The sequence below is a fragment of the Coprinopsis cinerea genome, assembly GCF_000182895.1.
Source record: "Coprinopsis cinerea okayama7#130 chromosome 8 map unlocalized cont3.8, whole genome shotgun sequence".
Lineage (NCBI taxonomy): Eukaryota > Fungi > Basidiomycota > Agaricomycetes > Agaricales > Psathyrellaceae > Coprinopsis > Coprinopsis cinerea.
In genome coordinates this window covers 173,193-194,901 of record NW_003307537.1, presented here as the reverse complement: position 1 = coordinate 194,901, position 21,709 = coordinate 173,193, and the positions used below count along the sequence as shown (strand labels likewise).

Below are 21,709 nucleotides of genomic sequence, written 5' to 3'. Positions count from 1 at the left end.
AATAACGTCGGGAGGCAGTGATATGACCCGCATACTAGGTCACTGAGGGCATCCACGGTGGGTACTACCTTGTCAAGAAAGATCTCTTCGTCCCGGGTGGCGGAAGTCAATTCTTCAAGTGTCTGACGTTGCTTTCCAGACTCGGCGACGAGATCACTGCACGATGTCAAGGTTTCCTTCTTTAGCCTGGCCTCGTTTGTTCTGCGAACGACGTCCCCTTTACCGAGAACTATATCTACGGTGCATCTGGCACCCGGGAGCTGCCAATGGGGGCTCCCAAGCACCGACTCGGCGGTGGGTCCCTCAAAGTTCTCGGCCTGCAAGATGTTGGTCAACTGTGGTCGGCGACCATACAAACAAGCAGCCACCAACTGGGCTATTGAATGGACATACAAGCAGTTAATATCAGTGCTGATGGAGACAACGGCCTTTTAGTACAGCTATTCTGGGCACTCAACACCGCCGCCACAGCTTGGGACATCTTCTTTTGTGACGACAACAGATGAGCGCGAATGTTATATCCATGATTAACAATTCCCACTGCATCCTTCCAGTGGTTCGACGCCAGAAGCAACGCTGAATGACCCGCAGTTGTCGAAAGAGAGATCAAGGGCGCCACCTTCCGAGGACCCACTCATCACTCTGAGTCAGGATTCGTTACCATGATAAAAAACCGAGGTGGAAGGGACCGAATAGAAAGGTTCCCGTTCCAACGGAATACAGCATGGTGAAATTACAACGGTTCATCAAGATAGTACGTCACGACATAATTTGCAAGCAATCGGTGTACCTCCATACCTGTGCTTGACTGAGACCTAATCATGTTGGTGAGAACAATACCTTCCATTCCATCCGCGGTGATCACGAGGACGGAAGGGCGGTTTATGTATTCAAAGCGAAATCAATAACCCTGACCTGCGAAGGGTTATTCCCTGAGCTCCGAAGCTGGTAGAAGACGGAGAGAATCCCCTCCTCCCTCATCCTCGCTCTGTCAACCGTAACCTCCCCAAACGCATTGAGGCCCTGTGCCACTCCATCAAAGACCATCGTCCAGTCGGTGTACCCACTTGACTTGCTAGCTGAAACGACTCGAACAAATGGAAGAACGACATATATATCATCGTTCTTATCGATTACGATTTGAGAGCGACCGACGGCGTTGAGGGCGAAGGGGATCTCGCGCTTGGTGAAGCTGCCGTTGGGGGAGCGGAAAACGTGGAAGGGCCGTGCGTACGAGGTGCGGTCTCGCTGATAACTCGTGACGCATTGGGTGAATCGACCTATTGGAAACGACGTGAGTGGCGGAGGCGGCACATAGAAAATACAGCCGGCTTACCCGGAACGTAGGAAATGATGGCATGGATTTGTCCTTGAGAATCCACGTCTTGCGATTCTTGATTCATCAATCCATGATCTGCGTTGATTGGATCGACGATGATCCCAGGACTGCTGACCCTAACGGGGTTCGACCCAGACGTGGCAATATGAGCTCCGCCGCTGTTCCTCCAGTTCCTTCCTACAAGCAGTGAATACTCGAACATCATCCTAATGGTACAGTAAAGCCAACTCACCTCGATCATCAGAGTAGAAGTAGACCGTATCATGATTCGTCAACCCGCCTCCATTGCACATCACACCACCAGCTTGCTCCCTCCACGTCCCAGTGACATGAAGCCTCCCATTCCTATACGTAAAGCCATGGATGTAGAGGTTCCTCGCGTTACTCGTGACACCCCGAGCGCTGTAGCTTCCCGAATTGGTGGCCCAAGACCCGACGTTTGTCCAGACTCCGTTCCGGTATTCTGCCAGCTGGGTCGCACCATTTCCCGATACGCCAGAGCGATAGACGAATTGAAGTAGGTTGTCGGGCGTAACCACGAATTGCGGATAGGTGACTTGACTGGGGAGATAAAGAAACAAGGTCAGACACGCCCAAAGAGGGTGATGGTGTGACGTACGTTCCAACATTCAAATTTCCAAGATTGTTTGAAATACCTCCAAAACGACTCGATACCCAGCTCAAGTTACCATTGAAAGCCAAACCTGGCTCAGACACCGTGTAGAAGACCCTGGAACTATGGCAATCCAAAGCCACGTGAATCCTCCCATCCTCCGGCGAGATTCCAATCACCACAACGTTGTGAGAATTGTTGCTTGAGAGCTGTCGCGGGAGCTGGAGTGTCTGCCAGCCGCCATTAGGTAGCTGTCGTCTTGCGAGGATAGCAAACCTCGAAGACGTGTACCAAGCAGCGTATTGATAGTTCCCGTATGTCAGTAGGTTGGAGAGTTGGAAAGAGTTGACGTTGACGAGGCCATCGTAAGAGACGAAATAGATCCCGTTGTTGTCGAGTAGGCTGTTGCCGATCTGGGAGACTCGGGGTGCTGCGAGAGCCGTCCAAACCAAACCCAGGAAGAGCCCTAGAGTCGCTAGGAGCGAAAATCGAGCCATATTTCAAGGCGAAGGAGGTTTCACGTTGTGCATCGCGTCCTTTTACACACGGATAAACCGGACGGATAATTCATCTGCTTGTCGGCGACGAGGAAGAGGCCAAGCCGTGCTTCTTTGCATGCAACGGGCCCCCGCAGCCACGCTCGCCAAAGAGCACGGGAGTCTCTGGGTCATGTGGATTATATATCGTCGATTCTTTCTCTCGCTGTGGCCCGCCCACTGTCCGCTCCCGCATTCACGTTGGGATTCGGAAAATCGCGCAGGTGGGTTCACTGGTATCCTTGCGCCGTCTTCTGTTCCGAAACCCTCGAGAGATATGGAGGTCTTCCGAATGCACAAGCCTTTTGGCCTGTTTGAAAGGCTAGACGGGGGTTGGAAAATGTGCAAACGAGCGAAACTGGTTTGGGAAGTTTCGAGGTGATGAAGGCCAACTGAGCGCGGATTGTCCGGAGGACCTTTGCTAACGCCAATGTCACCAAAATAAAACAATGCCAAACACTGCGCAAAACCCAACTGAGGCTCGACGGTCTACATCGGCGAAAGGTTTGACCTCGGATTTATCAAACAGGACAGACAATATGTAGATCTCACGATTTCAATAAGAGTTGCGGTGAGCTGAACGTACAGTTCCAATAACAAAACCAAAAATTCAATACCCAACACTGAAGAAATCCTCATCAGCATCGAGCGGTTCATGACTATGCACCAGCTAGAAGCAACAATCAAAAAACGAAACATCAGTCTATGTATGTACTGCAGGATTCGAAACAACACGGCATACAAGCCTTGACGTACCCAATATGCAACAACCGCACTAACAAACTTGACCGCCTCTCTCGAAATGACGCGCGTGAAGAATCGATCATGGAGAGTGTGTACCGGAACCACGTCTGTCGCCTGGTAGGTTCCACCCACACCGTCCTGGTGGAGGGTAAGGATGAGAAATATCCACTCGTGGCCATTGGTCAAGACGCCACGAATCGTGGTTTTCCTGTCATGGCGGCAAGTAAACGGGGTAGGGCAATAAGTAACGGAAGAGCATGGACAAGCAAGTGGGGGACCACAGCGGCAACGAAATGAACGATACACCCACCCTACTCTCCTCGCACACGCAGCCATCCCTCTGACAGCCGGCGGAATATAGCTGGCGAGTACCTGATTCGGTCCTCTATCTCGCGAGACGAATAACACGCGGTCATTTTCATCCAAGGCCTGCAGGCGAGGTCGTCGCATGAGCATCGCTTTGTATAAGTATGGAAACTCAGTACTCAGGTCCTGACAGCCTCTGACGGAGGTTTGGTAAAGCCGTACCTGATTTTTCCAGAGAGGTCGCTACGACCGTCCAGTCATCACCTCCGCATCGAGTGTCCAAGCTAGGGTTGTCCGACGGATCCGATGACTGTGGTCCAGCGTTGAGAACCACGTTCATCCCTCCCGGCTTCATCGCAGCCACAAGGTAGAGGAAAGCATCGATCCACTGCCTCGACGTATCTTCACTCTACAGAAACAATCATTCCTCAGTGAGTCTAGCAGTTCCCGCGATGTATACAGTACTTGCACACAAAAGTAATCAAAGCTTACCTGTCGTGGAACATGACACTCCAAAAATTCAAGATGTCGACAAAGCATATCCAACGACCAGATCCCGTCCACTTCAAGAGCGTCCACCTCGCTCAGAGACGTTGACGTTACCCCAGGCTTCAAGTGAAGAACACCAGAGAACACAAAGTCCTCCTTTGCCAGTTGGTCCGCCGGGAAAGACTCAGAAACGGGCCGAGGTTCCAGTCGACGTCGTATATCAGAGGCCGTCGAGTAGTCACCACCTTTGTATAGTCTACTAGTTTCAAGATCTCGTGTGCTGTCAGCTTTGGACTTCAGGATTTCCACAACAGCTTCCAATTGGACAAGCTCCTCCTCTTCAAAATCCGCCACGCCCACCGTGTCCGAAGCCATTCTATCCATCTTTGCAGCCTTGGACTTCAATATCTCCAACACCGCTTCCAGCTGGGCGAGCTCATGCTCGTCAAAGGTCGTCACGTCGATGTCCTCCTGGGCGTCATCCGAGTCCTCCCTGCTCGCCTTCTTCCCGGGTCGTCCTTTAGTCCGAAGCGAGGAATAGAGAGAGGCCATGGCCGGGGAGTTCACTACACCAGTCATCGACATCCCAGGTTCGCGACGTCGTTGCGGCATGGTAAGTAGGAACCTGGTCGAAAGTGGCGTGTCTCAATCAAGTCTCAATCAAGATTCTCTGATATTTGCCGATATGCCGCCTCACGTGAATCCTTTCTTCGCGCAAGCACCCGCCTACTCCTAAGCTAGTCCAGAAAATGAAAGCGAAAATCTATTTTACATTTCGAACCGCCAGAGTCTCAGACCATAATTTAAAGCGGCCGTCACCGACATTCTAAAGACTAAGCAGCGTTTAAAGTTTAAACACCCCCACCGCTCTTCTCAACAGGAATCCTCAACCGTCGAATCCTCTGCGTCGACTTGCTAGGCGGCGCAACAGATGATACTTCCTTCAAGTTTCCGCAGACCTAGATGAAGACGGCGAAATGTCAGTCAGTCAGTCAGTAAAAATAAAGATGGTGAGATGTAAGAAGGGCATCGAAAGAGCAAAGCGTGATATGTATCACGAAAGTAACGAAAACCACAAACCGCAAAATACGCACCTCAACAAACTCTTCAAAATTCAACCACTCCCTCCCCTGCAACCCCGCCTCCTTCAAAACATACTCGTACTCCTTCTGGGTGACAGTAGCGTACGGACTTGACTGAGCCTAGTAGTAGAGGAGGGTTAGCGTTTGGGTTGCGTCACGTCCGCAGCCGACCAAAGGACAAAATAAATGATGGATCGGGTAACGAAGGATGGGTCGATCCGAGGATCGACAGGTTAAACGAAGTGAAGTATATATCGATTGGAGGAAGGAACGCTCATTTAAGCGAACGATCGGATCCCTTATACCCACGATCCAAGGAGGATCCACCAAACCCCCAAACGAACAAAACCAAACAACAAAATTCAAACACATACCTCAAACCCACCCCTCAAAACACCCAAAACATCCCCAACACCAAGCACACTCTCCACCATCCCTTCCTCAAACAAACTCTTATTAACATGATTCAAACTGCCCGAAACCGGAACCTTCGTAGCCTTCGACAGGAACAGGGTCTTCAAAAGGGCAAGTTCGCCAGGTTCAAAGAGGGCACGGGTGTACGCATGCGTTGGGTGGATCGCGGAGGACGGCGATGAAGAGGAGGGTGTAGTTCCAGGTGGAGTCGTCAGACCCCCAGGAGGGGAGGGGGATGGAGAAGGCGTGTTCCACGCACTCCAAATCCCACCCAGGCCCAACCACGACGATCCACGCTTCGGAACTCGAACTTTCGCCAACGTCTCCTCCACCACCTCCTTCAAAACCTCCTCTTTCCCCTCCTTCCCTCCCACCCCACCTCCACCACCCAATACCAACCCCATACTCCCCTCCAAAAACTCCACCCCCTCCCTAACCTCCCTCCTCCTCCTCTCCCCATCCCACCCCATCTCCTCACTCATAACCTCCACAACCCTCGGCAAAGCATGCAACGCCGCACGGGCGTTTAGGGAGGAGAGACGCGTACGACGGGCGAGGACGTCGATTGCGGTTTGCGCGTACTCGTGTCGGATGGCGTAGAGGATTTCGGCTTCGATGACTAGAGAGGGAGGGGAGGGTTAGTGTGGGAGGGAGAGAGGAGGTGGGGAGAAGGGGAGAAGGGGAAGGGAGAGGAGGGAAGAAGGGGAAGGGAGAGGAGGGAAGAAGGGGAAGAGAGAGGAGGGAAAGGAGAGGGAGAGGGGGAGGATGGGCTAAGAAAGGAGGAAAGGATGGAAGGGACGTACATGGATACTGAGCCGCAATTCTCTTCCCATACAAAGGCCACGGCTCGCCCGTCGGCTCCGCCAACGAACACACCGTCCACGCTCGATCACCATAATTATCCGAAAGATGTCTCGCAACCTCCGTTTCGAGTCCATACTATATGAAGTAGAGACATCGAGGTTAGCTCTTCCTTCGAAAAGACCAAAGACGAGCGAAGCCCAAAGCCCCAAGCCCCAAGCCCAAAGCCCAAAACCCAAAGACCCCAAAGCCACAGAGAAAGAGAGCAACTCACAGTCTGAATCAACCCAATAAACATATTCCGACTCCACGCATCACTCCCAACAAGCCTCACCCTCTCCGTGACACACCCACTCCTCACTCTCCCCTCCAACCCAAAAACTCTAACAGCCTCATCAACAGTCTCCTCCGCCATCTTCCTGTAGGTCGTCCACTTTCCCCCGGCAATGGTGAGGAGACCCGAGGGCGAGAGGTGGAGGACGTGGCTTCGAACCAGACCCGCCGTCTTTCCATTTCCATCATCAGCAGAATCAGAGTCGACATTGGGGTTGCGAACTAGAGGCCGCAAACCACTCCACGCACTCAACACATCCCCTCTGCGCACTTTAATATCCGGCGCTAGATAACTCCGGACTTCATCCAGCACCCACCGGATCTCCTCCTCGCTCGCCTTGGGTTCTTCACCCACTCTAACCTGTCCCCACGGCGTATCCGTCGTACCAGCAATCGTATTCCCCTCCCACGGCAAAAAGAAAATAACCCTCCCATCGCTCGTAGCGGGATCCAGCAACCCCATCTTCCTCGGGCTATAATAATTCGGCAGGGTTATATGTATACCGGAGGACGCTTGGACGATGGGTTTGTGCGCGGGGTTGTCGAGGGCGAGGAGGGAGTCGGTGAAGGGCCCCGTGGCGTTGATGATGCCCCTAGCGCGGATGGGGAAGGAGGTGGAGGTGAGGGTGTCGGTTACGAGTGCGCCTGTTAGGTGGTTTGTTGTGGGGTCCTTCGTGAAGGAGGTCACAGAAGTGTAGTTGGAGATTGTGGCGCCGTGTTTGATGGCGGTGAGGATTAGGGCGATGTTCATGCGCGAGTCGTTGTGTTGGCCTGAACATCTCAGCGTTAGTATTTCCAGATTCCAGTAGCAAAGGAGGACACGCACCATCATAATAAACCACAGCACCAACCAACCCCTCACTCTTCAACATCGGGAAAATCTCCATCGCCTTGCCCTTACTCAAAAAATAACTACTCTCCATATTCTCCTTCCCCGCCAACACATCATACAACTTACACCCCGCCCAATAATACGGCACCTGCCAATGCTTGTATATGGGAAGCATAATCGGCAGCATGTGCGAGAGGTAAGGCGCGGTTTGGAGGAAGATCCGCCGCTCGTGGAGGGCTTCGCGCACGAGTTTGTACTGCTGGTAGTCCAGTTCGAAGATCGCTTTTTGGAGGTAGCGCACCCCTCCGTGGACGAGTTTGGTGGACTTTGAGGAGGTGCCTAACAGGGCGTTTGGGATTTAGGGTTAAGATTAACATTAGGATGGATGGGGGAGAGGGGTCTAGTCTAGGACGCACCGCTGCCGAAATCAGCCTGCTCGACTAGAGCGACTTTCAACCCCCTACTTGCGGCGTCGACGGCGACTCCAGCGCCAGTCGCGCCTCCGCCGATGATCAGCAAGTCGAACACGTCCTCGTCGTTGCCGCTATTGGAGGCTTTGAGCCGGTTGAGCATCTCGGCGCGGGAGGGGGGCGTCCATGGCGGCGGAGGACGGCGGGTTTCCTTGCTTGAGGAGGGGATAGACGGGCCTGGGGAGGAGGAGAGGTAGTAGAGCCCGCCGGCGGTGGTCAGAGTCCCGCCTGCGGCGTAGAGGAGGGTGCGCCGGGTGAGGAGACGCTTGAGGACTGCCATTTCTCAACGCTCTGTGGATGAGAGTAGAGAGTCAAGATGTTCAGATGAACAACAAAAGCAGAACCCAAAACACCCTCAAATTTGAATTCCTACAAACGTGTGTTGAGTTTCAAATACCCCGTAGAACAAGAGGGGACGGGACGTACCTTAAGTACCACTTCGGAGATTTGTGGGGATCTGTCCGTTGGGTTCAACGTGCGTTCGCTGGGTGTCGGACGTGGGGTATATAAGAAGGCGAGAAGGCCCGAAGGGGACTGTTTGAGTGACGAAATCGCTCTGGCTCCATGCTCGCGAACCAGCAAGATGATGCACCTGAAATTCCAATCGCAATGGACGGATTGCTCCGGGCCGCTGCCGGATCATATCCGGGCCACAAATTCAGTGTTCTCGGTCTCCCGGATCCCGTGCCCTTCCTCGAGGCCGTTCTCAGAGTTCGGTACCCCAGGCCACGATGATGCTGATCTCGAGCACACAATATAGCCTTCTGGCGTATCATTGGCTCTCATGAATGCACCACCGTCGTTCATGACACTTCTCCGTCCTTCCTTCCACCATTTCAAAGTGCGCGAATTAGACTCTTCTGGGGTATGTATGACGCCACGGGCTGGGGAATCCTGGGATCATTCCCACCAGATGTAAAAAGGCAATCACCGTCAACCCGGCGGATGGTTTTTGGGTTGGTTCAACTTGCGTCAAATCAACACTCTACACCGCCTCGAACCCCTCACGGCGTGTTTTACCCTTTTTTCTGTCTCTCCCCTCTGTACTTTATAACTATTGCACCCCAGCGCTTTCTTTCCTGTAAGTCCTCCTGGGTCTTCTTTACCCGTCTCTTGTTGGTTGCCGTTGGCGCCCAGTTTGGAATTGGGGGTAGTTTACCGAACTAACATCACATCCAACAGATACCTAGGGCCAGGCAAAAATGGCGACAGTGCAAAACCCCGACACATCATACAACGACCCGCAACATCAGTCGCAGCAGCTGCAGGCCCAGCCATCCTCTCTATCCAACGACGACACCAGCACGCCCAAACAGCACCTTGATGTCGGGAACCACACAGCGACGTCGATCTCCCAGCCGAGGATTGTATTGGACGACCCGCCAGCCTCGGCCTCGGTGAACCAACAGCCGCTAAGTCAACCCATAGCTGCGCACGGAGGAGGGATGGGACATGTAGGAGATTCGTACGCCGTCGGTGCACCCACTACTTCAGAAAAACTAGCAGACAACCTCGTTCTGAGTGTAACTCTCGTGCTCGCAGTCGTACGTCCCTCCTCTCTATCCACATCTATACTATAGCCTAGCTAACCAATAAACAGCTCTTCTGGATAATGACACTAATAACCCAATCAATCGTCACCGCCCGACGCGGTAACTTAACAGTCGGAGCCGCATGGTTCGGCCTCTTCCTGCAACTCCTCCTCATCCTCCTCCTCTCCTCCCTCCTCTTCAACCCTCACACCTTTTTGCCACCGCACCACATCCAACTATCCACCCTCGCAGCCCTCGTCCTCGTCTTCGCTGCCTACGCAGTCGAGCGGAACATCCACGACCCGCCGGACCCCAGCCAGCGCGCGCTCGCCGCCGCCTGGCTCCTCACCATCTTCGTCGACTTGGTGTGGGTTATGTACTTCACGGCCCCGCCTGGCAGCCTTATCGCGCGCGTTGTGGAGAATGGAAGGGGCCCGGCGGTGCACCCTGCTGCTCTGGGTGCTTACACCCCCGGAGCAGGTGTAGGCGTTGGGGGAGGACAGAGTGTTGTTAAGGGCGGTCTTGAAGGCGGCGCCAACACGGGAATGACGCACACACCGATGGAACTCGCGCCTCTCGGTCCAACACCACGACATTCCGCCATCCGCACCGCGTCCATCACCCAACGATCCTCCGGGCCAGGCGTAGCCGATACCTCAACGGAAGTCTCCAACCTCGGTGTCCCTACTAACGGAACTGGAATTGGAGGAGGGGGATCGGTGGTGGGCAGCGAAACAGGCGGCAGGAAGAGTCCATGGAGCTTTGGTGGACGGGATAAGGAGAGGGAGAGGGAGCAGGCTGCGAGAGCGCAGCAGCAGCAGCAGGCGCTGCAACAACCCGTCTCCCCCGGTGGTGCACAGAGCGATTGGGCGAGGGAGATGCAGAGTTTGCCAAAAGCTGAGGCGTTGTTCGGATGTACGTCCCTATTCCCTATTCCTATTCCCTATTCCCTAGTCGCATAGGTTCTTCTATGTGGCATTTTGGACTTCTTTTACTGATCACACATTTTGTTTTGCAGACACTGCGGCTAAAGAAGACCCGGGCGAACTATCGTTCAAGAAGGGCGAGATTTTGTATATTTTGGATCGTTCTGGCAAGTGGTGGGAGGCGAGGAAGGCGGATGGGACTACTGGCAGTGCGTATCTCTCTCACTCTTTGTCTCTCTTTGCCTATTTCTTGCTCCACGCACTGCTCCTTCTATCTCTCTCTTCGCATGTTTCTCTCTTCCTTCCATGCATTCACATCGACCTCATACTGACAACACTCGCTCGTCGTCTTTAGTCGCTCCCTCGAACTACCTCCGACTCGTCGAGTAAACGAGAAACGAGGCTCATCCTCCGACCTTCGATTTCGACTTCGACTTGATCCTTCGTCTGTTCCACGTTCCGCGCTATCCATTACGCTACGCCAACCTTCATTTCATTCCGACGCCCCGGTCCCAGTCCCAGATCCATCTCCACCATTATACCTATCAGCACTTTGAGCACGCTATGGTCTTCCTCCTTCGATACCCTCGTCCTAACCCTTTGCCCACGATGCCGATGTCGATGTTCACACCGACTGTCACCTGCCACTCGTGGCTTCATGACGATTGGCAATTTGTTGTCAGTGATTAGGCGCCTTGGATGACGACGGGCTGTTGTGCTCACGAGCCGTTTTGACCTTCTTTATCCTCGCCCATCTCTACCTTCACTCAGCTTTAACCTCGCCATCTCTATCTTCATTCATCCTACTTCCTCCTACTTCCTCCATCCCGTTCGACCTACCCCATTCGACCTCTACTGCTTCAGACTGGTGCTCCTACTAACCAACTAACCAACCACTTTCTAACGAATTCTTTACGCGACACGACATGATGCGAATCGACGGAACGCTTTACGCTTTACGATGTTTTCAAACTTTTCTTAGTCTTTTTATACCGTTTTTTCGCCTAGTTCTTTTCATTGTCGCGGCTTTTGTCTAGTAGTTCTTCAATTCATCCATTTTCGCTGGTTGAGGGCTGAGTATATACCTCGGACCCCGGCTTGCTCTCACCTTTGGACCTCCGCCTCCGAGCTTTCACCTATACTTACTGCCACTGCTTTCGGTTCGCAGTTCTGTTTGCTTTGTAATCTACGCCTTATACGTACCTTTCGTACACTTGTACATACTTACTACTGAATGGAGCTTCTGTGTACTCGAATAGCTGGCAGTGGTTCGTCTCATTCATGATCAGCAGAGAGTATTAAATCCGAAAAATCGAACATTTGTTCTGCGGTGACAGGAGCAGCTTGCCTCAGTGTTTATTTGTACATGTTAGTAGTTAAAGCCTACGTCGTCTTCCTTGAGGCTTCGGCGTTTCAAAAAGGGGGACGGCACGTTGAGACGACAATGTTAGAGCCTACTTACTACTAAGTACATAGATCAATGTCGAAGAGAACTCGGTGACTTGCTCTCCTCCAGTTGATAGTACTACGGCCTGATGTATACTCGTAATGTCCGTCACTCTTTGTTAACTTAAAACCGGTGCTACTACCACTGAACACCGACTTGTGAGGACTCGATATGTGTGAACCCGTACAAGACCAACTTGCCAACATCTCGACATCACTTCTGATTTTCCGGATGCTTGTCTTGCGTGCGAAAATGGCAGAAGGTGTGGGGAACACGTCTAGCCTAAGCGGGGCTCGAGACGCGTTCCAGCAACGGGGTTTTACGTCTCCGATTTCCTTCTTGACACCTGCTATTCTTGCCATGACTATTCGTACCTGTGTTACTTCTGCTTCTTACTTCTGGCACTGTTTCGATTATGGTTAAAGAGCTCGCTTTTTACGGGAAGTTTATCTATCTTCCTTCCTTTCCACCCATCCTGTACTAGTCACCACCTGAGCTTTCCGCGAAATCTATTGGTCTTTTCAATCGCATTTCCGGGCTGCGAGGCCCTCGACCCCTGCGGGTCGAACTCCGGGCTATACGCTCGATCACCGCGTAGCGGTTTCGTGTCCCCACAAGGGGCGAATTTTCCTTTGCAATCTGTCGGTCCTTAGTCATGCAGATTTAAATCACTTTGTTCCTTACCCTTGTACTCGGCATAAGTATACTTTCTCTCATTGAGAAGCTCAGTGTTTTCTGACCTTTCCCCGATTATATGCATGGCAGCCCGGCAATACGAGACAACTTTTCACCGTGGACGCTCCGCCGGCAAAGCCAATCGACATCGTGCGGGTGGAACATTTCCAACCTCAACGCACGATCGTCGAAAAGAGCATCGCGATATGCATCGCCCAAACGTGCGCATGGAAGAGGAATCTCAACAACCTGGGCTGTCTGCCCAACGAGATCCTTTGTCGGATCTTCAAAGAGTACAAAGACACCTTTCCGCCAAAGAAACGCGACCCGAAATCGATGGCGTGGATCAAGATCATCCACGTTTGCGCTCACTGGAGACGCGTAGCGGCGGGCTATGCCCTCCTTTGGACCTCGATCTCGGATAGTCATCCTCAGTGGATGTATCCCAAGTTTCGTGCTTCCCAGTCGGCACTGCTCGATCTCACCTTTGGCGCCAATCCGGCCAAGCTCAATGACCAGTTGGAGAGAGTTGTGCACTACGCGCTATCGCAGACGACCAGGGTCCGATCACTAGATATTCGAGGGACCGGCCAAGCCCTCTGGAGCCGACTCGCTAGGACTCTGATATCCCAGCCCGCCCCTTTGCTCGAGAGCCTGTCGATCGAGTTCATCATGACTCCAGAAGTCACCAACTTCTTCTACCTTCCAGACGGATTCCTCGACTCCCAAGCTCCAAAACTGCGTACCCTCAGCCTCGCAACGTGCAGCCTTCCCTGGACCTCCCCACTCTACACCAACCTGACGAGTTTCCAGTTCGCCATCCTGGGTTCTTACCCGATCCCAGCTGATCGCATCCTCGACTTCTTGGAGAGGATGCCGGAGTTGCTTCATCTGAAGCTCAAGATCGTGTCTCTTGATCCCACCCAACTCCCCCTCGAAGACCGCGTGGTGAAGGTACCAAAGCTGACGGAACTGACTTTGGATGGGCCCCTCCAAGTGTGGCACCTGCCCCTGCCTCATATCGCCATCCCCTCCTCCGCTCGAGGGTGCTTGATCTGCACCGGAGCCATGCAGGATATTCTGGGCCTAGTGGCCAGGGAGGGTGTTCCCCCACTTCCCCGGTCTATTTCGCGAATGGATCCAGATTTGACCCACCAGCACCGCCTGACCAGTATCCAAGCTCAGAAATTTGGAAGCCAGCACTGGCCATCCGGTATCCTCCTCCACCTCTGGCCAGATCGAGTCGACTTCACATCGGGTACTGGTAGCAGTAATACGCCTCTCCCCCCGCCACCAGTCGTCCACGACATCGACAAACCGATCCACCTCCGCGTCCTGAACCTCGCCGACGTTCGCACGGCAAGTTACGCCCCCGGAAGCCCCGACGTCCTGCTTGATCTTCCAATGCTCGAGGAGATCTACCTAACAGGCTCGCAATCCGCGCACGATTTCTTCTACACCGAAGAAAATTTCCCGGATCTATCCAGAAACCACGCGCCAATCCCCCATCTCAAAACCCTGATCTTCGAGAAGACGACGTTCACAAAGTCGGCGATCGTCCTGGGCTCTTCGTCGCATTCGTATCTTCCGATTCCACGCGTCCTCCAGTTCCTTAGCGATAGGGCTAGCGTGGGTGCGGCTGTTGACAGGGTTGTGCTCAAGAACTGCGTTAATCTGGCTCAGGAAACCATCATGGCGTTCGAGGCGCAGGCTAAGGAGGTCATTTGGGATCGTGCTGTCATCCGCTCTTCTTTTGACAAGAACCTCGGAGCAGTCGAGTCATTCGTCGATATAGCTCTGAAGGGTATGTTCTCGGACCTTAAAGGTGAAGATCAGGACCTAGTAGTGCTCGTAATTCCTACTTCAATTTAATGTACAGTTTCGTACTTTCTTAACTGATCCACCAATCGCAACCACCGGCCATCGTGCCATCCCTTCATCTCATTCCACTCCGCACTGTCTTCCCCCCACACATTCCTGATCCAGGCCAGCAATCCTCCAATGACAAAGTCCGCAAACACCGGCTGGTCTCCCATGATGAAATCCGACTTGAACAAGCCTTCTTCGTCGTTCTTGGTGAACCACCCGTCGATTCTCCCCATACCGTCCTTGAACTTTTCCCAATTCATCTGCCTCTCCTCGAGATTGGTCTTGAGCTCCTCCATAGTCTTCCCAAACTTCTTCTCTCTATCGCTCTGGAAGAATGGTCGACTCTTCTCGTTGAGGTTGTCGGTGACGTACGGGACGATGACTGTCGACAGGGGCATGATCTTCGGTACGAAGGCGCTCTGGAACGCAGCTTGCAGAGCGCGCGTGCCCGGTGGGAACACCTTGGGTGTATCGGGGTAGGCAGAGTCGAGGTACTTCACGATCAGCGCGGAGTCTGAGACGTAGCGTTGGGTGTATGGATCGAATATCGCGGGTAGGGTGTAAAGTGCTGTGCCGTCCTTCTGGATCGCCGTGGCCGGGATCCTCTTCGCTTTGGCAAGTGGCTCTATGTCTGGAAACTCGACCCATTCCGTTCGGTATGGGATCCGCTTGTAGTTAAGCGCGTATCTTGGAGCCAGTGTGATAAGCGCTCGGCGCTTTTAAGGTTAGGGGTACAGGTCTGACGCACCTGACTCTCCAGGCATTTGGGGACCAGGCCCGGCCGGCGACCTTGCAGGGTATGTCGAAGAAGACGATCATGACGGATTACTCGGTACCAGCACGCTGCAGGAAGACTCGCAGACTTGAGTATTTATAGCCCTCCATCTTATTCCATGGACGTTCCGAATCCATCCCTGTCTTCGACTTCGTATTCGGCAATCAATGGCACAAGCTTCTCATTGACCAATAACAATTCCGAGATTACAACAGACAGGTGAGGAGCCCAACGTCCTCTTAAGTCTTTATTGGCGTAGCTATGAGCTCATCCTCTCCACGGGCGAGGTCCTGGAACTGTATACGAAGTCGGGACGGGGTTGTAAATGTTGACAGTGAGGCCCGGATCTACACAAAGGTTAGTGGGTCACTTTTTCATAATTCGTGGGTGTGATAGATGCTTACCATTAGCAGAGACGTATCCTGGGATTGAGACCTTGGGAGGGTTGCCTCCGCCTCCGCCGGTAACTCGAATTTGAGCACACGAGATGTAGAATTGAGGCTTTCCAGCGACGTGCAAGCCGATTTGCTCGATACGGAGGAGATACTTGAATACCATCCCAGTCAATGTACCATCAACGAATGAGCTCGAGAATCCTCACCTCTCCAAGGGGAGTGTTGGAAGGAATGGTGGTAGAAAGGGAGTTCTTGTTGAACGTCGTGAACTGGAAGGGGTTGAACGTAGCTCCCCATTCGGCAATCTGATCAACAAAGTTGCATCAGCCATCACACCTACTACGCGACCACACAATCCAGAACCCCCCAAAAAAGAAAACATACCTTGAACCAGCTATTTCCAGCCCCGTTCCAAGACGTGACACTCTGCCCACCAGGGACCTGTCCCAAGTACATGGCAGCAGGTCCTTGATGGTACATCGTGTTGTCGAGCCTGAACCCAACCGTACTTCCGGCCGGGACGGTGACAACCTCGCTGGCGCTACCGCGGGCGTTGAGACCGCAGATCATTCCGCTGGAGGAGACACTCTCGACGGGGGAGTTGCTCGGCGGTGCGCGGACAGCAGCGGTAGATGAACCACCAGGGTGGGTGAAGGTGGTCCAGATGTCTATTGAGGGAGTTAGTCTCCATCAATATGGAAGGGATGCCGTGAACGCACAATGTCCAGAGACGAGTTGCGCCGCAGAGGCGAGTAGTGCGAAGGAGACAGCGAGCTTCATTTTTCTGAATACAGCAGAGTCAGTGAAGGTTCAGGACCTGAGGCATTTACTTCACACCATGGTCGTTTTATAGTAGTAAAATCATCGGAAAAGGTTAGGATACAAAACAAGATTGAGAAGGACATTTTTGATTCCCTTGTGATCACGAATATCCTCAGAAAGTACGTTTTACCCCACACCAACGAGCTCGAAGCTTCAGAAGGTAGAGAAACTGAATGAAGGAAAGGTTTATAAATAGAAAGATTAGATAAATGGTTAATCTATGGAAAATACGAACCATGACTTGTGCGGTGTCGTCTGCGCGCTATTTTGCCGCAGAGCACCCAGCAGCCAGCAATGGAAGAAGGATACCATTGGCCACGGGACTTGGTGAGACATTTACCTGAGTCTGGTGGACTTCTCTTCTTACAAGTGGTTCTGCGAAAGAAGATGAAGAATACACTTTTATTCTATAAATTTATTTGGGTATCAACAGCGAGCAGTAAGTAGAACTGGGAATTTTCGAAATATGCGACATGTTCTTGTCTTCGAGCGTTTCTCGAAGCGTTTATCCCCTCCAGGGGCGGGGTCCAGGAACCTGCGCGAGCCCTATCAGTTCCCAATCTTTCGCTCAGAGGGGGGAAAACTTACAGTGTACGAAGTGGGAACAGGGTTGTAGATGTTAACGGTAAGACCGGGGTCGCTGGCAGAGACGTATCCGGGGATGGAGACCTTGGGAGGGTTGCCTCCACCGCCACCAGTCACGCGGATCTGAGCGCACGAGATGTAGTACTGAGGAGCACCAGCAACGTGCAAACCGATTTGCTCAATTCGTAGGAGGTACTGCGTGATCGCCGTCAATTCAAGGTCGGCGTGAAACGCGAGAAGCGACAACATACCTCTCCATTAGGAGTGTTAGCGGGAATAGTAGTAGAGAGGTGGCTCTTGTTGAAAGGAATGAAGTTGAAGGGGTTGAAGGTGGCACCCCACTCATCGATCTATCCGTATCCCATCCGTCAATTCTCACATCCTCATCAAACTCTCCCCAAAGAAACGCACCTTGAACCAGTTGGCACCGCTTCCGTCCCAGTTGGTGACGCTACCGCCGGGAGCCTGACCCAAGTAGATAGCAGCAGGTCCTTGATGGTACAAGGTGTTGTCCAAGTTGAAGCCGACAGTGCTTCCAGCGGCGACCTGGATGACCTCAGACGCGCCCCTGGGGTTGACGTTGCACCTCATGTCGTTCGAGCTGACATTCTCGACGGGGCTGTTGCTCTGGGGCTGGCGAACAGCAGCGGTGGAAGTACCAGAACCGAAGGTAAGGGTGTTCCAGATGTCTGTAAAAATGGTGATTAGCCGATGAGACTCAGTGAAAGAAAGAAATTGGGAACGTACAGTGGGCGGAGGCGATCTGGGCAGCAGAGGCGAGGATGGCGAAGGAAGTGAGGAGCTTCATCTTGTAGTTCTAGACGACGGTTGGCTTAAACAACTGGGTGTGCTGTGGTTGCTGATGTCCTCTCGTTTCCATCGTCCCTCCCTTTTATACCTGCGACGAGGGCCCCAAAAACGTAAGCCACAACCTCAAAACACGACGAATCTCTGGGAAAACAAACCAGTAGCCAACATGGTTTTGGGGCGATTTCACCATCTTTCGACCTGCGACGAGCAACGAGGGTGGCGCCAACCAGCGAGCCGGTGTTTCCTTGGATTAACCTGAAACGCTGGTGAACGACGCGGGTGCAATGAACTGGAGTTATTTTCGCCGTGTTGACAACCAACCTCGGGACCGCATTGCCGAGTTCTTCGAGCACCAAGGGCCGCGAATCAAAGGATATCAATGACATTCGAGCGTTGAAGAACCATATCGGGCAAAAGCCTCCGCTTTGAACATCGGCCAAAAGCTCCATGACAAACCCCGAGGAGGGGAGGATGACGAGGAATACCTCCGACCATCATCCTTCATTACTTCGCCAGTGAGCGAGAACGGCTTCTACTCGGCGAGTTCAAACCATATCTCCATGACAAAGTCTTCTTACTCCAAACCAGCGCTGAGAGATCGGAGAAACGCGTCAATTCTCGTACAATTGCGAACGACGACAATTCGCCAACCAGCATACAAATTAAGAGATCTTCTTCCCAGATACCCTGGCTTTCATCATCAAGAACTTCCCAGCTTCTTCGAGGATGGGGTTGAGGCCTTTATAAAAAAAACGGATAAGCATGATCAAGGTCGTCATCGTTTCCCTTCACACCTGTGGAGAGACTCGTACCTCTCGTACCCCAGAAAAGTAGACCCTGGCTGAATGGCCAGGTTAAGACCCCGATTCCACCGACCTCCACAGTTTCTTTCATCTTCTTTGCCAAGGCGCGAGCATCTTTGAATGTGAATTCGGGTGGGGTCGCGCCCTGCTCTCTCATCTTCCTCGTGATGCGCGAGTCGATGAACCCAGGCTCAACGGTGACCACCTCGACCTTGGAAGATGCAGCCAGGACGCGTAACGACGTCGCAAAGGTGTTGAGGAAGGACTTTGTAGACGCATAGGTGATCATATTCGCTGGACTATAGATTCCAGCAGTGGAACCAATGATACACTGTTCTGACGTCAGTACTGACATCTCTGAGGCGCTATCACTCAACTGCATACGATCTTGCCATAGCTCCGTCCTTTCATTCTCTCGTACATGGTCATCACGAGAGAGACAATCCCAGAGACGTTAACCTTGATCATCTCCTCATTGAAGTCCTGCGAAGAGATCCATACCGGCTGTGAGAGGAATCATCGATAGTAGTATTGAGCGTACCAGGTCCCAAGGCGACTCATCCTCGGTATAGTTGGTGATTCCAGAGATCGCATACAAGTGTGAAACGGGACCGTACTCCTGATCCAGGCGATTGACAATATCGACAATTGACCTCGAAGGACCAGCCAGATCGAGCGCTGCTGAACGAAGGGTAGCAGGGACGTCCCCAAGGCTTCCGAGTGCGCTTTCCAGCACATCTATCGACTGGTTTTAACAGAAAGAGGAGGTATAAAGACACTACCTACCAGCCGTTTTCGACACTGCAATGACTGTGGTCTCTGGTTCGTTGCAATATTGCTTGAGCACCTCCAGTCCTATTCCGCGAGATGCGCCAACAATGAGGACGACCTTCCCACGTTTGAGAGACTCGCGAGGAGGGATGAGAGTCACGGTTCTCCGTGCGAGTAATGTCCTGTAAAAAGACAAAGGGAAAACAACGGAACAAGTGACGATGAGGGAAGCAAAGGAAACGACAAGCGTAGCGAACGAAATCAAAGCGTTTTGGATAGCATAGCCGACAGTTGGAATCCACCGAGGCTGAAGGTTGGTGTCTGTGAACTCGGACTGAACTGGAAACTTGCCGTTGGAGGTGGGCATTTTGGCGCAACGACACGAGCAGATTGTGGAAAGCACGATTCTTAAGGAGTCGAGGCGAGGAACTGAGGATTCGGATGACGTCACGCGGTGCGTAAACGCATACGTCGCAGCTGTGGAAAGCAGCGGAGAGATGAACCACGATGATGGGGCCATCCGTAAACCTAAAAGCAGGCGCAGGAGAAGGGGAAAAACTTCATTCTGTACATCTTGTTCCGTTCTCGCACATGATACTACGTGCCCTAGGTGATCTTCTTTCCTGACATGCGAGCCTTCATGGAAACAAACCTTCCAATCTCTTCACAGATCGGATTGAGCCCTACGAATGCGCTTAGAAAGTCCCAGGAGAATGAGTGTTCGGCATTGACCCACCTCGTAAAGCGTACATCTGAATAGATTGTCTGACAGGCCATGCGACCACGCCAACACCCCCACGTTCCACGGCGCGTTTCATATGTTCTGCCATGGTCTCCGCGTTGGCAAACTCCCCGCCTGGAACTGTACTGCCTTGGCCACGCATCTTCTGGGTCATACGAGTGTCGATGAAGCCAGGTTCGACGGTGACGACGTCAACGTTAGAGGCGGATGCCAAGATACGGAGCGAACTCGAGAACGTGTTGATGAACGCCTTGGTGGATGCGTACGATATCATGTTCGCTGGGCCAAACATGCCTGCGACTGAACCAACTATGCACTGAAAGAGTGCTTCAGTTATGAGCGTTGTGGGCCACAGAAACTACCCACGATCTTTCCATATCGACGAGTCTTCATCCTCTCGTACATCGCCATGACCAAAGCTACTGTTCCTGATACATTGACCTTGATCATCTTCTCTGTGACATCCTACGAATGGGTCAGGAATTAGTAAGGGGAAGGTGGGCATGAAGCTTCGAAGACTTACCAAGTTCCACGGAGTGTTGTCGTTGAGGTGGTTGGAGATACTCGCGATGGCGTACAAATGGGAGATGGGACCATACGTCTCATCCAGCTTGCTGACAGCGTCCGCGATACTCTTGGTGGATCCAGAGAGGTCAAGGGTCTCCATTTGGAGAGTAGCGGGAGTGTCGCCCATCTGAATGATCGCATTCCGCAGAACATCTGGTTGGAGTATAAGAACGCGCCCGGATATAGTGGTGGATACACATACCAGCATTCTTTGAAACGGCGATAATGGTGGTTTCAGGTTCGGGACAGTACTGCTTCAGAACTTCGAGACCCATTCCACGCGACGCGCCAACGATGAGGACGACCTTGCCCCGCCTAAGCGAGTCGCGCGAGGGTATCAACGAGAGGCTAGACCGCGAGAAAAACATCGACCTGATGCACGCCAAAGGGAAAACGACGGTACAGGTCAACACGAGCGACGCGCAGGCTCCGATCATGACACCAATGGAGATCAACACATTCTGGACGGTGTACCCGACGGTGGGGATCCAGCGAGGACGCAGGTTGGTCGCCTCGACCTCGAAGGCTGCTTTTCCATTGCCGTTGTTGGTGGACATCATCTGGAGCAACGACGGCGAGGACGACGGCAGTCGCTGCTTGGGACAGTCCTGAGCGCTGGGACGGCGAGGGGAGGAAAGAAAGAGGAGACGGGGGTTCTCAAATCGTGGTCGATTTATACTCTGGATGCAGGTGGCCCGGGCGTTGGAAAAGGCCTTGACGTCACGGCCGCTTTGCAGGACCAGCTGCACCGATCGCAATTTAGAAAGATGCCTGCCAAACTGGTCGATAGTCAGACCTGATGCAAAAACCGAGGAAAGGAGCGCACCATCGCAATTGGTACTCAGAATCCGGGTCCCTATATACATCAGAGTTCAACCAGATTTTATGTTCTGGAGCGCCAGTCAGCCTCCAGTGCGGCTTTCGTCAGACTGCGAGACCACAGAAAATAAGTGCAAGCTTGGTGCGCTGGACATGTTGCACGAGACTTGTATTATTCAAGGCTGTGGTAGTCTTCCTGAGTTCCTTTACGT

The 21,709-nt window shown here is 52.7% G+C and overlaps 10 protein-coding genes across 10 annotated transcripts; 1 reads left to right on the top strand and 9 right to left on the bottom strand.

Annotated features, from left to right (window-relative positions):
- Positions 1 to 882: 882 nt before the first annotated feature.
- Positions 883 to 2,449, bottom strand: CC1G_05389 (hypothetical protein; the record flags this gene model as incomplete). The annotated part of the gene is made up of 4 exons (XM_001835375.1): positions 883 to 1,280; positions 1,337 to 1,516; positions 1,572 to 1,900; positions 1,959 to 2,449. 4 exons carry the CDS (start codon positions 2,447 to 2,449, stop codon positions 883 to 885), a joined length of 1,398 nt encoding a protein of 465 aa, XP_001835427.1.
- A 649-nt stretch (positions 2,450 to 3,098) lies between these two features.
- CC1G_05388 (hypothetical protein) lies at positions 3,099 to 4,639 on the bottom strand (the record flags this gene model as incomplete). The annotated part of the gene is made up of 5 exons (XM_001835374.2): positions 3,099 to 3,158; positions 3,245 to 3,440; positions 3,543 to 3,690; positions 3,761 to 3,947; positions 4,031 to 4,639. 5 exons carry the CDS (start codon positions 4,637 to 4,639, stop codon positions 3,099 to 3,101), a joined length of 1,200 nt encoding a protein of 399 aa, XP_001835426.2.
- A 239-nt stretch (positions 4,640 to 4,878) lies between these two features.
- CC1G_05387 (glycerol-3-phosphate dehydrogenase) lies at positions 4,879 to 8,239 on the bottom strand (the record flags this gene model as incomplete). The annotated part of the gene is made up of 7 exons (XM_001835373.2): positions 4,879 to 4,986; positions 5,122 to 5,229; positions 5,484 to 6,142; positions 6,327 to 6,462; positions 6,599 to 7,428; positions 7,484 to 7,828; positions 7,906 to 8,239. The coding sequence occupies 7 exons, from the start codon at positions 8,237 to 8,239 to the stop codon at positions 4,879 to 4,881; spliced, it is 2,520 nt and encodes an 839-aa protein (XP_001835425.2).
- A 741-nt stretch (positions 8,240 to 8,980) lies between these two features.
- CC1G_05386 (hypothetical protein) lies at positions 8,981 to 10,807 on the top strand (the record flags this gene model as incomplete). Its single annotated transcript, XM_001835372.2, has 5 exons — positions 8,981 to 9,040; positions 9,142 to 9,503; positions 9,560 to 10,406; positions 10,510 to 10,626; positions 10,773 to 10,807. Exons 2-5 carry the CDS (start codon positions 9,162 to 9,164, stop codon positions 10,805 to 10,807), a joined length of 1,341 nt encoding a protein of 446 aa, XP_001835424.1. The 5' UTR covers positions 8,981 to 9,040; positions 9,142 to 9,161.
- Positions 10,808 to 11,881: 1,074 nt separating this feature from the next.
- CC1G_14938 (hypothetical protein) lies at positions 11,882 to 12,624 on the bottom strand (the record flags this gene model as incomplete). Its single annotated transcript, XM_002910561.1, has 3 exons — positions 11,882 to 11,949; positions 12,239 to 12,268; positions 12,549 to 12,624. The coding sequence occupies 3 exons, from the start codon at positions 12,622 to 12,624 to the stop codon at positions 11,882 to 11,884; spliced, it is 174 nt and encodes a 57-aa protein (XP_002910607.1).
- Positions 12,625 to 14,374: 1,750 nt separating this feature from the next.
- CC1G_05384 (hypothetical protein) lies at positions 14,375 to 15,239 on the bottom strand. The gene has a single exon (XM_001835370.2). It carries the CDS (start codon positions 14,804 to 14,806, stop codon positions 14,408 to 14,410), a length of 399 nt encoding a protein of 132 aa, XP_001835422.2. The 5' UTR covers positions 14,807 to 15,239; the 3' UTR covers positions 14,375 to 14,407.
- Positions 15,240 to 15,450: 211 nt separating this feature from the next.
- Positions 15,451 to 16,358, bottom strand: CC1G_05383 (hypothetical protein; the record flags this gene model as incomplete). The annotated part of the gene is made up of 5 exons (XM_001835369.1): positions 15,451 to 15,530; positions 15,588 to 15,729; positions 15,785 to 15,883; positions 15,963 to 16,246; positions 16,298 to 16,358. 5 exons carry the CDS (start codon positions 16,356 to 16,358, stop codon positions 15,451 to 15,453), a joined length of 666 nt encoding a protein of 221 aa, XP_001835421.1.
- Positions 16,359 to 16,949: 591 nt separating this feature from the next.
- On the bottom strand, positions 16,950 to 17,793 carry CC1G_05382 (cellulose-growth-specific protein; the record flags this gene model as incomplete). The annotated part of the gene is made up of 4 exons (XM_001835368.2): positions 16,950 to 17,180; positions 17,237 to 17,335; positions 17,397 to 17,674; positions 17,733 to 17,793. The coding sequence occupies 4 exons, from the start codon at positions 17,791 to 17,793 to the stop codon at positions 16,950 to 16,952; spliced, it is 669 nt and encodes a 222-aa protein (XP_001835420.2).
- A 664-nt stretch (positions 17,794 to 18,457) lies between these two features.
- Positions 18,458 to 19,736, bottom strand: CC1G_05381 (hypothetical protein; the record flags this gene model as incomplete). Its single annotated transcript, XM_001835367.2, has 5 exons — positions 18,458 to 18,534; positions 18,608 to 18,929; positions 18,983 to 19,081; positions 19,140 to 19,336; positions 19,385 to 19,736. The coding sequence occupies 5 exons, from the start codon at positions 19,734 to 19,736 to the stop codon at positions 18,458 to 18,460; spliced, it is 1,047 nt and encodes a 348-aa protein (XP_001835419.2).
- A 54-nt stretch (positions 19,737 to 19,790) lies between these two features.
- On the bottom strand, positions 19,791 to 21,271 carry CC1G_05380 (hypothetical protein). The gene is made up of 5 exons (XM_001835366.2): positions 20,881 to 21,271; positions 20,635 to 20,831; positions 20,478 to 20,576; positions 20,106 to 20,427; positions 19,791 to 20,052 (listed from the first exon to the last, which is right to left on the bottom strand). Exons 1-5 carry the CDS (start codon positions 21,236 to 21,238, stop codon positions 19,976 to 19,978), a joined length of 1,053 nt encoding a protein of 350 aa, XP_001835418.2. The 5' UTR covers positions 21,239 to 21,271; the 3' UTR covers positions 19,791 to 19,975.
- Positions 21,272 to 21,709: the final 438 nt, after the last annotated feature.